The following is a 14301-nucleotide window of genomic DNA, read 5'->3' on the forward strand; positions in this document are numbered from 1 at the left end:
CCTTGGAAATTCAGCCACCGTGTTTTGCCCTGCAAGATCCTTTACCTCTATTCCACATAGGCCTTTAGCCATATATGCCTCCCTGACTTGGCTTCCTTCCACTGTCAGCAGTGGCCATGCCAACCCGTGGGGGCGCCTAATAGTCAGGTCCCAAATCAAACTACTCTGGACCTCCCATTGTCTACCAGTCTCTTAGCTCACAGTCTCTTCCTTGAAAGTGAGGATGCATGGCTATGGGGAGAAATTTCCTTCTGTATCATTCCCCCCTATGGTGTAGAAATAGAAACAGAAGATAACACATTTCTGGATTTTGCCACCAAATTCAATCAATAAAGACCCAGTGATGGTATGCAAACTTGCAAGAGGGTCCCAGCATCCTGGGGTGGGGGGTGGTCTGGGAGACTAAAGGTAGAGTGGCTTGAAGTATCCCAGGGTGGAACATGCAGCATTGTCTGTGCTGACTGGGTCAGCTCACCAGTGCACTCTCATTATGGACAGGATCCTTGTGGCAGGACAGCAACACAGGTCCCTGAAACCTCTTTGTGTCTTCTCTCCCCACCAAGACCAGGAAGTTTATTTCCACAAATGAGTCCTTCCTGACAGTCAGAAATGCTTTGTTTCTCCTGCCTGGGACTGAGGGAAGTTGGATAGTTCAGCTTTCCCCCACTGCAAGCAGGGCCTTTTGAGCCTGGATGCCTGCCATGCCCATGCAGAGAATGGCAAGTGTCACTTCCCTGGGCTTTTGCATCCCTCAAAGGCAACTGCCATTGTAGCCTTCCACCTGAATATTCCAGCAATCACAAGTGATGCCTTTACATGATAACACTGGGGCAAATGCTTCCAGGAGGCTGGACATCTGTGCTCTTGGGACTCTGAAATAGAGCATATTAACAGTGCATAAGTACACCCTTGTACACTTTGTGCTGATGTGAATAAAGATGGTTTGTTTTCCAGTTTGAATTTTCCATCTAGGGCTGCAAGGCATAGCTTTAGCCAAGCGGGAAAGAAAACCTCCACAGGTGCCAATTGTTCACTACTGAGAACTTAAGAAAACCCATGCATCACCAGGGGGCATCTTAGGTTTAGGGGCCTCTGTTACCCACAGCTCTAGTAAACTAGTAAACTTAGGACATTAAAATATTCTAAATTATTGTATCTGTAAAAACACCCCCAAGCCTTTTTTGACACATTTTGGTTAGGTTAGGTTAGTCTACAGTGCAGTAACAGACCAACCCTGAAATACAGTAAAATGTATTTCTCATTCATGCTAGGTTTCCTGACCATATTGCCTTTGGGCCTTGGGGAGGGACACTGGCCTCTAGGAGTTTCTCTGTTGGTCTGATACAGTCCTTGTGCCTTCAGGTGTGGCTCTGCGGGGGCAGCATGGAGGTTCTGCCTTGCTCACGAGTGGCCCACATCGAGCGGAAGAAGAAGCCCTACAACAGCAACATTGGCTTCTACACCAAGAGGAATGCTCTCCGGGTTGCCGAGGTCTGGATGGATGATTACAAGTCTCATGTGTACATAGCGTGGAACCTGCCACTGGAGGTAGGGCACAGCAGCCCTTCCCCGTCCCCCTGGACCAGTGATCCTATGTGTGATGGGTCACTGGTCCCTTTAATCAGTTGATGGTTGCTCCCCAGACAGATACTTACACCTGCAAAATTATAAGAGCATTTGGAGGGGGATTCACAGACCTCCAGGTGCTATAACCCCTCCTTCACATGGGAACTGGTACAATAGAAATCTTGAAATCCATTTACAAAGAGTAGAAGGATCTTGTATTAGTCCCAGTCATGTTACAATAATCCAGATGCCCTACTGCTGGGCCAGCCTTGTATGCAGGAGACTCTCGACCAAGGGTTTTGGTACAAGCTCCGTCATTTGCTCTGACCTTGTACCCTCCCCTGGACCTCCAGCTGCCCCATGACATATGCCCCTATTATTTATTATCTGACTCTTCAAATCTCCTTTATACTCTGTCCAGAGTATAACCTAAGAAAACTCCTGTATTACTGAAGCCCCGTAAGAGCATTACATAGTGGCTGTGCACTAGCTTGGTTGGACCCTCTGCTCTGCCACTTACTAGTTCTGCAGTTTTGAACAAATCCATTTATTGCCTCTGTCCCTTATGTTCCTCACCTAAAAATAGCAATAATATCAAGTCCTCCTTCCTAGGATGATCAGGAGAATCCAAAGTATTTGTATCAGTAGTAAGTATTAAAATACCCAATCTAAGTACTAGCATACTCAGGTTAAGTCCTAGTGCTAAAATACTCATTATATATACTTAGGTATATAGCACAGTGGGGTGACCAACACCCTGACCCATAGTTGGGTTTATTTCTTCAGTCAGAGTACCTGTAGGTATCTCAGCCGTGCCCTGAGTCGGCTGGAGTTGTTCCCACTGAGAATTGGCAGCCCCTATGTTTCAGGAGGCTGGAGCTCAGAGCAGCAGAAATGCAGTTGAGTATGTGCATGAATTATACATAAAGAGGATAAAAATGAAGAATTTTTATCTTGTTGTTATTGAAATAATGTTCTAAAGCATTGATAGTGCCCTTATGGCTGTATAGCACTTTATAGCTCTTGAGCCAGAAGTGATTTTACACACGATTATTTATATATACATAAGTAACACTTGCTGAACACTTACTATGTCCATGACCCTTGGTGAGTTCCTTATTTGCAATATCTCATTTAGTCCCCATAACAACCTCATGACATAGGAACTTTCAGCCTCAGTTTCATCATCTGTAAAACTGGGATTGTTAACACTGAGGACAGAGCATAGCAACTATTAAGAGATCAATAAATGCTAGCTTGACATGGACCTGTTCTGATGTCCATTTTACAGATGGGCAAACTGAAGCTCTGAGAGGTTAAACGTGACTAGCTTAAGGTCCTACCCATAACACATGGCAGGGCAGGGATGTGAACTCACACCCGGATTCGACTCGCCCCACAGCTCTGTGGACATCAGCGCAATCGGTACTGATTCCTCCTTGTGGGCGGGGAGTTGTGACCTCCTGGCTGTATTACTCATTCCTAAGAGTTCAAGGCTGCTGGCTCTGTCCCCGCGCTTTTTCCACACAACCTCCCGTCCCTAATGCCAGTGGTACCCTCCGTGCTTTTGGAAAATTGACCGTTCTCTTCCATTATGCCAACCACGTTAGAACCAGGAGTTAAAATGTCACTGTCCAGCTTTGCCATTGAATTTTAAAGTCTTACATTGAAGAAGATTTTCCTTTAAAATCACCGTTTGGCTGTTGAAAGAAGAAATCTTGATGAAATAGCGTGAACTCTGCCTGGCTGCCCGCCATGGCACAGACAGCATCCGGTGCCTCCCAGCCGCGGCCATCTTGTGGCGGAGTCTGTGGAGTCATATTTCAGCTACTTTATTTTCCCCTGTCAGCACACAGCAGCCCATTACAGGTTCATTTCTGTAAAAGCTGAGTGAATTATTCATTAGAACATCATTACAAGCTTTGCGATGGAAAATTATTTTCACTTCTGTGTATAATGAACTCCACAAAGCGCCAACAAAGGGAGAAATCATACATGTATGGAGAAGAAAGACAGGAGGTGGTTATAGGCATTTATTTCCTTGTCTTAATCAAATAATTCCACTAATAATTGGCTCTGAGAGTTGCTGAGGATATGCAGGAGAGACAGAGCTGGGAACAGAGGTTGTCAACATCAGTATGTCCCGGGCTCCCTTTCGCACAGTGATAAGGATGGTTGACTTTGGGGGCTGTGATCTGCTCTGAGGGGATAGTGGTCTAGCTGGGGCTCTGATCAAGTGAGTCCCTATAAACCGGCAAGCATGCAGGACTTGGGGTTTCTCTCTGATAGTTTCTTCAAAGGCTGCTCGTCCTCTCCTCTGGCCAGAGCTCCCCAGTCACTAATGCCCCTTGCTTCCCTCCTCTTTCAGAATCCAGGAATTGACATAGGTGATGTCTCCGAAAGAAGAGCCTTAAGGAAAAGTTTAAAGTGTAAGAATTTCCAGTGGTACCTGGACCACGTTTACCCAGAAATGAGAAGATACAATAACACCATTGCATACGGGGAGGTAATTAAGACTATACATGCTCTCAGCTTGGATAGCTTTACAGTAGGCCGGGTGACTGCTTTGATGGGGAAAAATAGAGAACAGAGTCATTCATTCACTCACTCACTCATTCATTCAAGAGTGGTTTTTGGAGGTATAGGACCTGACTGCAAGACTGTCACCAACTGGTGGGGGGGACAACGCAATAAATGTTACAGTGGAGGCGTGGACCAAAGTCTCTGGTGGCCTGTTTTCCTAGGGATGTGGCATGCATGGTCAGTTCTGTTTGGGACATTTTGATTTTGAGGTCCCTGGGACCTGTAAGTGAGACATTGAACAGGAAGTTGGCTAGAAAGACAGGCAATGACTGGAGCTGTCCATCACTTAGTGCTGGGGGCCAGAGCCACTTGCCACCAACAAAAGGGGAGATGCTCTTAAATTGTCTATGATGAGATGACACATTGCCTCTCTAAACATTAGAACACATTAACTTTTCTCTTGTTACAAATATTATTGTATTATATCATATTACAAATAAATATGCATTTTAGTAATAATAATAGCAGTCAATACTTAGGATGTGCCGGGCACCATTCTAAGTGCTTTTCATGTATGAAATCATTCTACTCTCTCTTTATGAGGTAGAAGTATTATTTCCATTTTGTTGATAAAGAAGTTAAAACTTAGATGAATTAAATAAATTACCTAAGGTCTCAACCTATAAGCTATGAAGCCAGCCTTGAATGTAGGCATTCCAATTTCATAGATAGTACGTACATTTTGATATATGGTCTTCACTCTCTGTGTAGGTGTATTATAAATAATACAAATATAAATAAATATATTTTAATATACACACATATGTGTTCTTTTTATAAACACTTCTGTATCTATGTATTACTAAAGCCATGGTATCCACAGGTGTAATAATTTGAAATGTTATATGAAGAGTATTTTCCTATGTCATTTCTGCAGCATTAATAATAACTATATGATGTCGTTTCTGCAGCATTATAGTAACTATTATGATACCTTTGTGTATGCTGTATTTTACTTGAAAATATAGACATTTATGCTGTTTCCATTTTTAAAATATCGCAAGCACCACTGCTGAGAACATGCTTGTATATAAGCCTTGTTGCTTCCTTGAGTTGTATGTTTGGACGAGGAATCGATGGCACAGAGTCAGGTTAGGGCACAGGCAGCCAGATGCACCGGATCCAGTGGAGATACCCCGCTAGTTCCAGCATTTGGACTTGACCAACTGTTTGCAGCTGCTCTGTGACAACCAGCTGGAAGCTAAGAAGGCTCTCTTTGACTTAGAGTGTTTCCTTTTTCTATAAATGTATATTTTCCTACTTTATGCCTGATGCCTTTTATAGGAAGTAAATCAGCTCCAGGTTAAACCATCAGGGTGTGGGTGAGGTGTCCATCCTGAGCTGGAATCTGGGATGGGAAGCATGTGTCTTGTAGGGGCAGTCTATATAATGATTAGGGGCCTATTAAGACTGAATCCATGGCACAGGGCTGTAGGGAAGATTTAGGACAGTATCTGGAACCCGGCTGTAACTGCTAACAGGTCCAAACTGCCTTATCTTTTCTTCTTCCAAACAAAAGCATGGTTTTGGGGTTTTTTGATTATCAAAGTAAGATCAAACAAAAGGAGTCCTCAAGAAACAACAAGCAGTGAATGGATTATTCGTAAGACAATTGGGTGAATTGCCTAGCTCTTTGGAAAAGAAAACAGTTTAGATTCTTACATATCCTGAAGTGTATTTCGGATGAACTATAGCGTTAAATGCAAGAAAAGAAACTGTAACAGAACCATACGGAAATGCATGTGCATCTGATCTCTGAAAGGGCCAGAGCTTTCTAAGAATGAAAACCCTGGAAGAAAATGCAAAGGAAATGGATAATGGATCTGAGCTTATAAATATTAAAATAACCTATATATCAACTGAATAGAGAAACAGTATGCCAAAGTAGAAGTATATATACCATAAATAGTATAGATTATAATGGATACTATAATTAATATATAATGAGCTCTGTGAATGGTTTTAAATTTTAATAATTAATTTAAATAAGAAAATAAAACATCCCCAAAGAAAAATCAAGTAGAAGAGAAAAATACAAATGGTTGGAAAACACATGAAAAATTTTCATGGATTTCATCATCAAAGAAATTAAAATACATTTTAAAATACATTGAGGTAGCTTCTTTGCTTCTACCAAATAAACAAAAATTCATTTTTGGAACATAGTTTGGACCTCTGCCAGCAAGATCTTGGTTATATGAAAAGCCGCAAATCCTCTGGTGAGAGTGTAAATTGAAACAAGCTTTGTAAAAAGCAATTTGAACCACATGTATTAAAAGGCTTAATGATAGTCACACTTTCATCTCCACTCTTATCCGAAGCAAATAATTTGAAATGAGGACAAAGATTTGAGAGTAATTATTCATCTCAGTGACTTTTTTTTGGACCAAAAATGTTTAATCTAATTTGAAGTTTAGTTAAATATACCATTTTCCTGGTTTGAAATATCTTGCAGCCATTTTAAAAGGTGTATACAAAAATTTAAGGACATGAAAAAAATGTTGATATAATTCTTCAGAAGAAAAGGTCAAGGGGACACCTGGGGCGTTCAGTCAGTTGAGCGTCTAACTCTTGATTTCCACTCAGGTCGTCATCTCAGGGTTGTGAGATCGAGCCCTGCTTTGGGCTCCACACTAGGCATGGAATCTGCCTGATATTCTCACTCTCCCTCTCCCTCTGCCCCCTCCCTGCCTGCTTGAGCACATGGATTCTCTCTCTCTCTCTCTCTCTCTCTCTCTCTCTCTCTCTCTCTCTCCTCTCTTAAAAAAAAGTCAGAATTATAAAATTGAGTTGGCTGCTATTTTAGATTGAAATCAAGTGGGAAAATAGCAATGGGGAAATGGTGATGATGACTGTAGTTACCTCCAAATAGTGAGACAGGCAGTCTTTGTAGGGGTACTTTGTCATGTTTTCCCATTTTTTGCTGATGTTTATGTGATAATATTATGATTAGGAGAAAAACAGTATTAAAAAACAAAGAGTAGGGGATCCCTGGGTGGCTCAGCGGTTTAGCACCTGCCTTCAACCCAGGGCGTGATCCTGGAGTCCCGGGATTGAGTCCCACATCAGGCTCCCTGCATGGAGCCTGCCTCTCTCTCTGCCTGTGTCTCTGCTTCTCGCTCTCTCTCTCTCTCTCTCTGCGTGTGTGTGTCTCTAATGAATAAATAAAATATTTTAAAAACAAACAAAAAAACAACCAAATAATAAAAATGGGGAAATTTCAGAAGATGGCAAGGGCACAGTTCCACAGGCTGTACACTGCACAGCTCTGGGGCCTGCCATTCACATGAAGCACAGTGTAAATAATGTCTCTGGAGCTGAACAGTGGTGTGGTCATGGAGTCAACATGGAGATTGCAGTCTGATTTTTGGAGAAGGGGAGACTTTTGTTTTTGCAAATCTATTTCTTTTAAGTAATAAATTCAATGCATACACTCTATAGAAAATACAAAGGTAAAACAAAACTTATTCCAGATACCAATTCCCAAATATGATATTGTTTATAATGTTGCTATAAACATGGGGGTGCATGTAACCCTTAGAATCTGTATTTTTGTATCTTTGGGTAAATACCTAATGGTGCAATTGTTGGGTCATAGGGTGGCTCTATTTTTAACTTTCTGAGGAAACTCCATACTGTTTTTCACAGTGGCTATATCAGTTTGCATTCCCATCAACAGTGTAGAAGTGTTTCCTTTTCTTCACATCCTTGCTAACACTTTTTGGTTCTTTTGTTATTAATTTTAGCCATTCTGATGGGTGCAAGGTGATATTTCATTGCGGTTTTGATGAAGAGTGGTGAATTTCCTGATGAAGAGTGAGAAGTGAAGTTGCTCATCTTCTCATGTGTCTATTAGCATTTGGGTGTCTTCTTTAGAAAAATGTCTATTAGTGTTTTCTACCCATTTCTTAACTGGATTATCTGGCTTTCATTTTCCTTGATTTTTAAATGTTTATTTACCTCCATTAGCCAGTATGTCTTAAAATAATTTTTAAAGAAAGACCTGTGGATACTTTATGTACTGACTCTTCCATGTTTGAGATAATTGCTTTCCTACCTGTAAAAGCAACTGCACAAAAAAACATTCACCACCAAGGCTTCTGCTGAAACTTCTGTGATTGGCTCCTGTTGTCCTTGTGGCCTAAAGTGCCTCTGCCTCTAGTTTGGTTTTACTCATCTTTTTTTCTTTTACCATTATTAATATGGAATACAATGCACATACGATATGCATTAAGCATACAGGTGTAACATAATAATATAAAACAAAAACCTAAGTAGCTACTGCCTGGGTAAAAACTACAACATTTCTAGCGATACTTCCACTGACCCTTGGCTCACAAGTGCCTCATCTTCATATCTGAACCCTCAGATGGAGTGAGAATGTTCTCCTTGCTGCCTGCCAAAACTCAGTATTGCACTATCTCTTCCTTTGTCTATCTCTGCAGACTATGAATTGTTTCGGGGCAAAGACGGTTTTGTTTATCTTTACATTCACTAAACTTAGCACAGTCCCAGGCACATAGCAGGTCCTTCATAAATAGTTATTAAGTTCCTGAATAATAGATTTATTTGTATAAACATTAAAAACAAAATTTAAATGCTAACATTCTGAAATCATTATATGGAACAAATATGCCATAAAAATATCCTTAATATATAAAGAGCTCTTATAAATCTGCAATAAAACCACTTGAGATCCCAATGGAGAGATAAACAGATAATTCTCAAAAAGGGAAATAATTGCTAAACATGAAACATTCCAATTTACTATTAATTGTAAATTCATAAGAGCAAGATGTCTTTCTTCATCTCTCAACACAATATTTTTTATTACCTGTAATTTTTATCTTATACTTTTTTTTGAAAGCTTCATTAGACTTCATTAGGCACATTTTATCATGTTGCTCTTGTGGAGACATAAAAAGTACATTGGTAGAGGTATTTCTAAGATTTAATTGTTTTCAACATTTTAACTCTTCTGAATTATTTTTTGACCAAGAAGGTGTCTAGGTTTTTCCATATAATTTATCCTTTTCATAATTGAGAGCATTGACAATGAGCGGTTCCTCAAAGTATCTAAGAGAGAACTAAAATATGGTGTGGGGCTCCTAAGGTGGCTTTGCAATTCTTTGGAGATCACTTGCTTGGGACAGTTTGTGCAACACGTCTGATTCATTGCTTCTACTCCTCTGTACAGATTTTTGGTAACTTGGGTTTAAAACAATACCCCACTCTAACTCTGTTAGAGTTTTTCTTCTGAGCAGTGTTCTTTTGCTTTCTTCTCCAGCTTTACTGAGAGATAACTGACATATAACATTCTATAAACTTAAGGTGTCTAACGTGTTAGTTTGATACACTTCCATACTGCAAAATGATCACTGCTATACAGTTAGCTAATACCTCCATTACATCCTAAAATTACCATACCTTTTTTTTAATGCTAAGAACATTTAAGATGATCTCTCCACTTAGCAATTTTCATGTACTTAATATTGGCTATAATCACCATGCTGCATGTTAGATTCCCCAGAATCTAGCTTTGGGAGTTTGTACACTTCGACTAACAAAATATTTTTGAATGGTGAAATTCAAGACTCTTAAGTATTTACAGATCTTGTGGATCAGAATAGAAATTAGGTCAAAGCTTCCAGAAAGGCATCAGACAGCATATTTTAAGGACAATAAGGGATCCATACCTTTTGCTCCTGTTATCTGAGTTCTCAGATCATGTTCATAAGAAAACCTGTAATGAGAACAAAGCTTTATGTGCAAAGTTTCTCACTACTGTCAAAATTGAACAAAACTGGGTAGCCCAGGTGGATCAGAAGTTTAGTACCACCTTCATCCTAGGGCCTGATCCTGGAGACCGGGGATTGAGTCCCACCTCGGGCTCCCTGCATGGAGCCTGCTTCTCCCTCTGCCTCTCTCCCTCTGTCTCTGTGTCTCTCATGAATAAATAAATAAAATATTAAAAAAATAACAAAATTGAACAAAACTAAATTGTCTCAAAATTGGGAAAAATTAACTGATTGTCAGAAAGGATTGTGAACAAGTGTCACTTTCTTCTACATTTGTCAAGATATCTCAATAAGATGGTATTATTTTTGTAATCTTTAAAAAAAAACAGCATAAAAACTCTGCTCCGTTTTCTGAACCTAGACACAGTCTGGTCACACAAAAGCAAAAGGTCCGCTTTGGATAACCAGTGGGTGACTAGTATTCCTACGTCCCAACGTTCCCTGAGCTCCTCTTTTGTACTGGGGATGGAGGAGCTGTGTGTAAGCAAGGGCGAGAGGTGCCCCAGACAGAGGGCTGGTGCCCACGCCGTGACTTGGTTTTTCTTGCTAAAATGATAACCTCACAGATTTGGGCCTTGGTCCTTACTTGGGGAGGGGTCATGCGGCCTTTACCTTGAGAAGTTGGAGCCAAGGCCTGGGCAACAAGGGCTGGGCAGAAATTCTGCCACATGAGCTCTGACAGGTGATGTTTTGCTTATTCCTGCAGCTTCGAAACAACAAGGCAAAAGACGTCTGCTTGGACCAAGGGCCGCTGGAGAACCACACAGCAATACTGTACCCGTGCCATGGCTGGGGACCCCAGGTAGGAGCCCATTTCTGACCAGAAGGGAGTCAAATCACCAGGTCCCCCAAGGATTTGTGGGACTTCCCATAATGTCTGTTGTCCCCTATCTGTAGCTATTATGTGTTCTGAAATTTTAAGGAGAAGGTGAGGGGCTTTCCAGTTGTTCCACATGGCACTTAGGGAAATATTCATGAGTGTTTGCCTCAGCACAGATGTTAAGAGGAGCAATGGGCACATTTCACACTGAAGAGAGAAAGTGAATAAATTGTGGAGTCATTTGCAAATAGGTGCTATATACTACATGTACTTACATTGTAATTAGAACCAAATATGCCTGCCTACAACTTCAGAGAAATAGCAGATTTCCTCATGAGAACATGCTTGATTTGTTCATCCTGAAAGGCCACCAGCAGGTGGGTGGTAAGTATGACCAGGTCTGTAAGCGTTGATACAAGAGCCAACTGCTGACTCTGAAGGAGGAGTATGATTGCTGTAACATTTCAGAGAACACATGTGTTCTCCGGTATCTCAGAAAAGCACACAAGATAATTCAAAAAGGGAAAATGACCAACCAACAAAGTTTTAAAAATACAGCCCAGTGAATGAATTTTCTTTGGCAATTTCATGCTAACCCAAGGTTTGTGTGCGTGTGTGTGCACTCGTAAAGAGCTTAGCAGAAATTCTCTCAGATTGGGAGAAAATATATCCAAAAAATGTCATTAGACTTGACATTCATAAAAAATTGAAAACATTTTTTTATGTCAACTAATAGTAATAAAAGACTGGTGACAGATGGGGAAGATATTCGTAATTCATTCCCAGAGGAGCACCAGACAGGTGATGCTAAATCAGACTCACAGTTCTCACTCTGGGTCTCAGTCTGTTCGTCTGTAAAAGGAAGACATTGGACAAAATGCCCTCTAAGCTCCCTTGGTCTTGCTCATTTCTGTGAACACACACATCCAATTCACACTCACCAGTCATGCATATACACTCACACATGCCCTCCTAAAGGCTCATGCGCTTTACCCACTTGTGGTACTTTTGCTTCCCATTAAGCCAGTACCTAAGAAGAGAACTGTATTCTTTCTACTATCACAGCAGATGATTCTGAGAGTGACTCTCAGCCTCCCTCAGTGTATGACAGGTCTTCTGAAGACAGATAATGGGAAGGGTCAAATCCTGAGTCCTTTGGTCCCTGCAGCCCTTCTGGGAGGTAGACAGGCAGCATAGGGAAACTGAGGCACAGAGAAGCAAATGCCTGTGAGCAAAGGAGATTAGAATCCAGGCCCTCCAGCATGACCAAAGTGCTTTAAATTCAAGCCCAACCCATGCACCTCAAGATGATTTACTGAGCCCTACCACCCACAGTTGGCTAAAAGTGCCCATGGGGAGCAAGAGAAAGACTGGGAAGCCTAGACCTGGTTCACTTCCTGATGGGCCTCCACGGGGAAGTGGGGCATTGACCCTAAAGGCAATAGGGACTAACGAATCCAGGGAGTGTCTCTATTCATGGATTCATTCACTCAGTGAGTTATTTCTTGATCACTTACTGCAGATGCCAGACACAAGTGTATGTGGCAGTGGATAAGATATAGCCCCTGTTCTCAGATGGTTTGCACTTGAGGGAAGAGACAAGGAAAGAGGCAGGGAAAGCTACAGCATAGTGAGTGTGGAAAGAGCAGGGTGGCCCAGGGGGCCGGGGCACAGAAGGGGGGTGGGGAGGGAAGGAGGGAAGAGGAAGCCGAAGGGGATGGAGAGATAGATCTCCCACGGCCTGATAGGGCATGCTTCTGGGCCCCACCCCCAGAGCTTTTGAGGCAGGGGGCCTGGTGGGAGCTGAGATGTTGCATTTCCAGCAAGTTCCCAGACAAAGCAGTGATGCTGCCCTGAGAAGTTTGGGACTTGCCTCAGGGTCAGTAGAATACCACCGGGGATGGGATGATGTGCTCGGATTGGGCTTAAACTCCTGGAGGAGTTCAGAGAGGGGTGGATGCAATGGAAACACCCGGCCTTGTGCCCCTGCTGACTCTCCAGCTTTTCCATCACAGAGTCTGGGGGTGACAAGGACCCTGGAAGCCCCGGTGACCTGGGAAATGGAGGTGGGGAGCCGTGGCTTACGGGGGGTGGTCAAGGCAGACATTTAGAAGTCTACATCTTGGGATAGGCCAGATGACAAGCTGGCAATCCAGCCCAACTGGTGTGGGGGGAGCTGGCTGGGAGGGGACATGGGGACAGGGTAGTATGGTGCCAGGAGGGCAGCAGGAGCCTGGATACTACACCTTGGAGACGTCCGCTTCAGAGCCATATTCCCGTATGTGACCGTTGTTCGGGGAGATGTGAGGAGTGGCTGTTAGAAGAACACTCACTCCCAGGTTTCTCCATCCAGTCTTCCGAATAGGTTACATTTGGACTAAGTGCCTCCTAACTGTGGGGTGATAGGCTCTCTCGCATTTGGATATCTGCATAATCAGAAACTGGCCTGTGAAGCCCACCTCTGGGAATGGGAAAAGGAGTAAATGTGGTCTAATAAACGTCTCCTGGATATATGAGGGCTTCCCCCATATGGCTCAAGCAGTGGCTTTGTACCTAGGTGAGTCCAGGGAAGGCTTTCTAAGCCACCCGGGAAGTTCTTAGCTGAACCCAAGGATATTGAGGTGCTTCCATCTGCCTTCTGTGGCCCTGTGACCACCTCCCCCAGGGCCCTCTCCTTCTGCCCTGGCCACTCAGAACAAATCTAATGCCCTTGTGATGCTCCCAGCTCTAGGACAGACCCCTGTGAACTTGACCTTCCTCACCCTTCTGTCCAGAGCCTCCCTTCCTCTTGTGTCTCCTGCCTCAGAGTCCCACCATTCACCTGCTAGACAGGTCAGGCAGGAACGCCCAGGTGGCCCATCTCCCGGGCTGCAGATGGCCACTGGTTAGCCCCCTGCCCACTCCGGAGCCAGCCAGCGAGCTCCCCTCTCCTCGGTGGCTTACACAGCATAATACCGGTGCCTCTGGTGGGAAATGGCTAGAGTTGATCGTGCACCGGTTCCACCCGCATGCAGAGCTTTTCCAAATGAACACTCCTGCCATTTAGTTGCTTACGAACTGGCAAACCGAAGTAGGCTGCTCATCGCTGCCCGCACATCTCGGATGAATACCTATGAGTGGCCCATGGTTGCTTCCCATCAGCTGGTTTTTGGAAATAAGTCTAGTGGTGTTTGACCACCTGTACTGGATTAAGAAGACACCCTTCGTACTGCTCTCCTGCTGCCAGGCCGCCCCCAACCCTGGCTCACCAAGCTTTCCTCCCCCTCCTTCCAGAGCCGCTCCCTCCGCACTGCGAGTGGGTTCCCTGCTGATCACGTGCCTTGGCATCTTTTAAAACCACCTCGCAAAGTGCTGTGGGCAGACAGCTTCTGAATCAAAGCTCCTGGAACAGGGCAACTCCCAGAAGAAGGAATTGGTGTTCCGCGGACATTGTTAGCTTAATTAATGGACTCTGTGTTGTAATTTATTATCAAACAGCAATTAAACAGAGATAAAATAAGCACCAAGGACGGTAATTTCCAATCTTGCAACATG

General features: G+C 43.1%; 1 protein-coding gene across 1 annotated transcript in view; it reads left to right on the top strand.

Annotated features, from left to right (window-relative positions):
* The window catches only part of GALNT17 (polypeptide N-acetylgalactosaminyltransferase 17), a 437005-nt gene that overhangs the window by 397636 nt on the left and 25068 nt on the right, over positions 1 to 14301 (top strand). Inside the window, exons 7-9 of the mRNA XM_055340858.1 lie at positions 1363 to 1548; positions 3935 to 4072; positions 10654 to 10749. Coding sequence (XP_055196833.1) covers positions 1363 to 1548; positions 3935 to 4072; positions 10654 to 10749 — 420 coding nt within the window. The remainder of the gene's footprint in view (positions 1 to 1362; positions 1549 to 3934; positions 4073 to 10653; positions 10750 to 14301) is intronic.

Source organism: Nyctereutes procyonoides, unplaced genomic scaffold (assembly GCF_905146905.1).
Source record: "Nyctereutes procyonoides isolate TBG_1078 unplaced genomic scaffold, NYPRO_anot_genome, whole genome shotgun sequence".
Classification (NCBI taxonomy): Eukaryota; Metazoa; Chordata; class Mammalia; order Carnivora; family Canidae; genus Nyctereutes; species Nyctereutes procyonoides.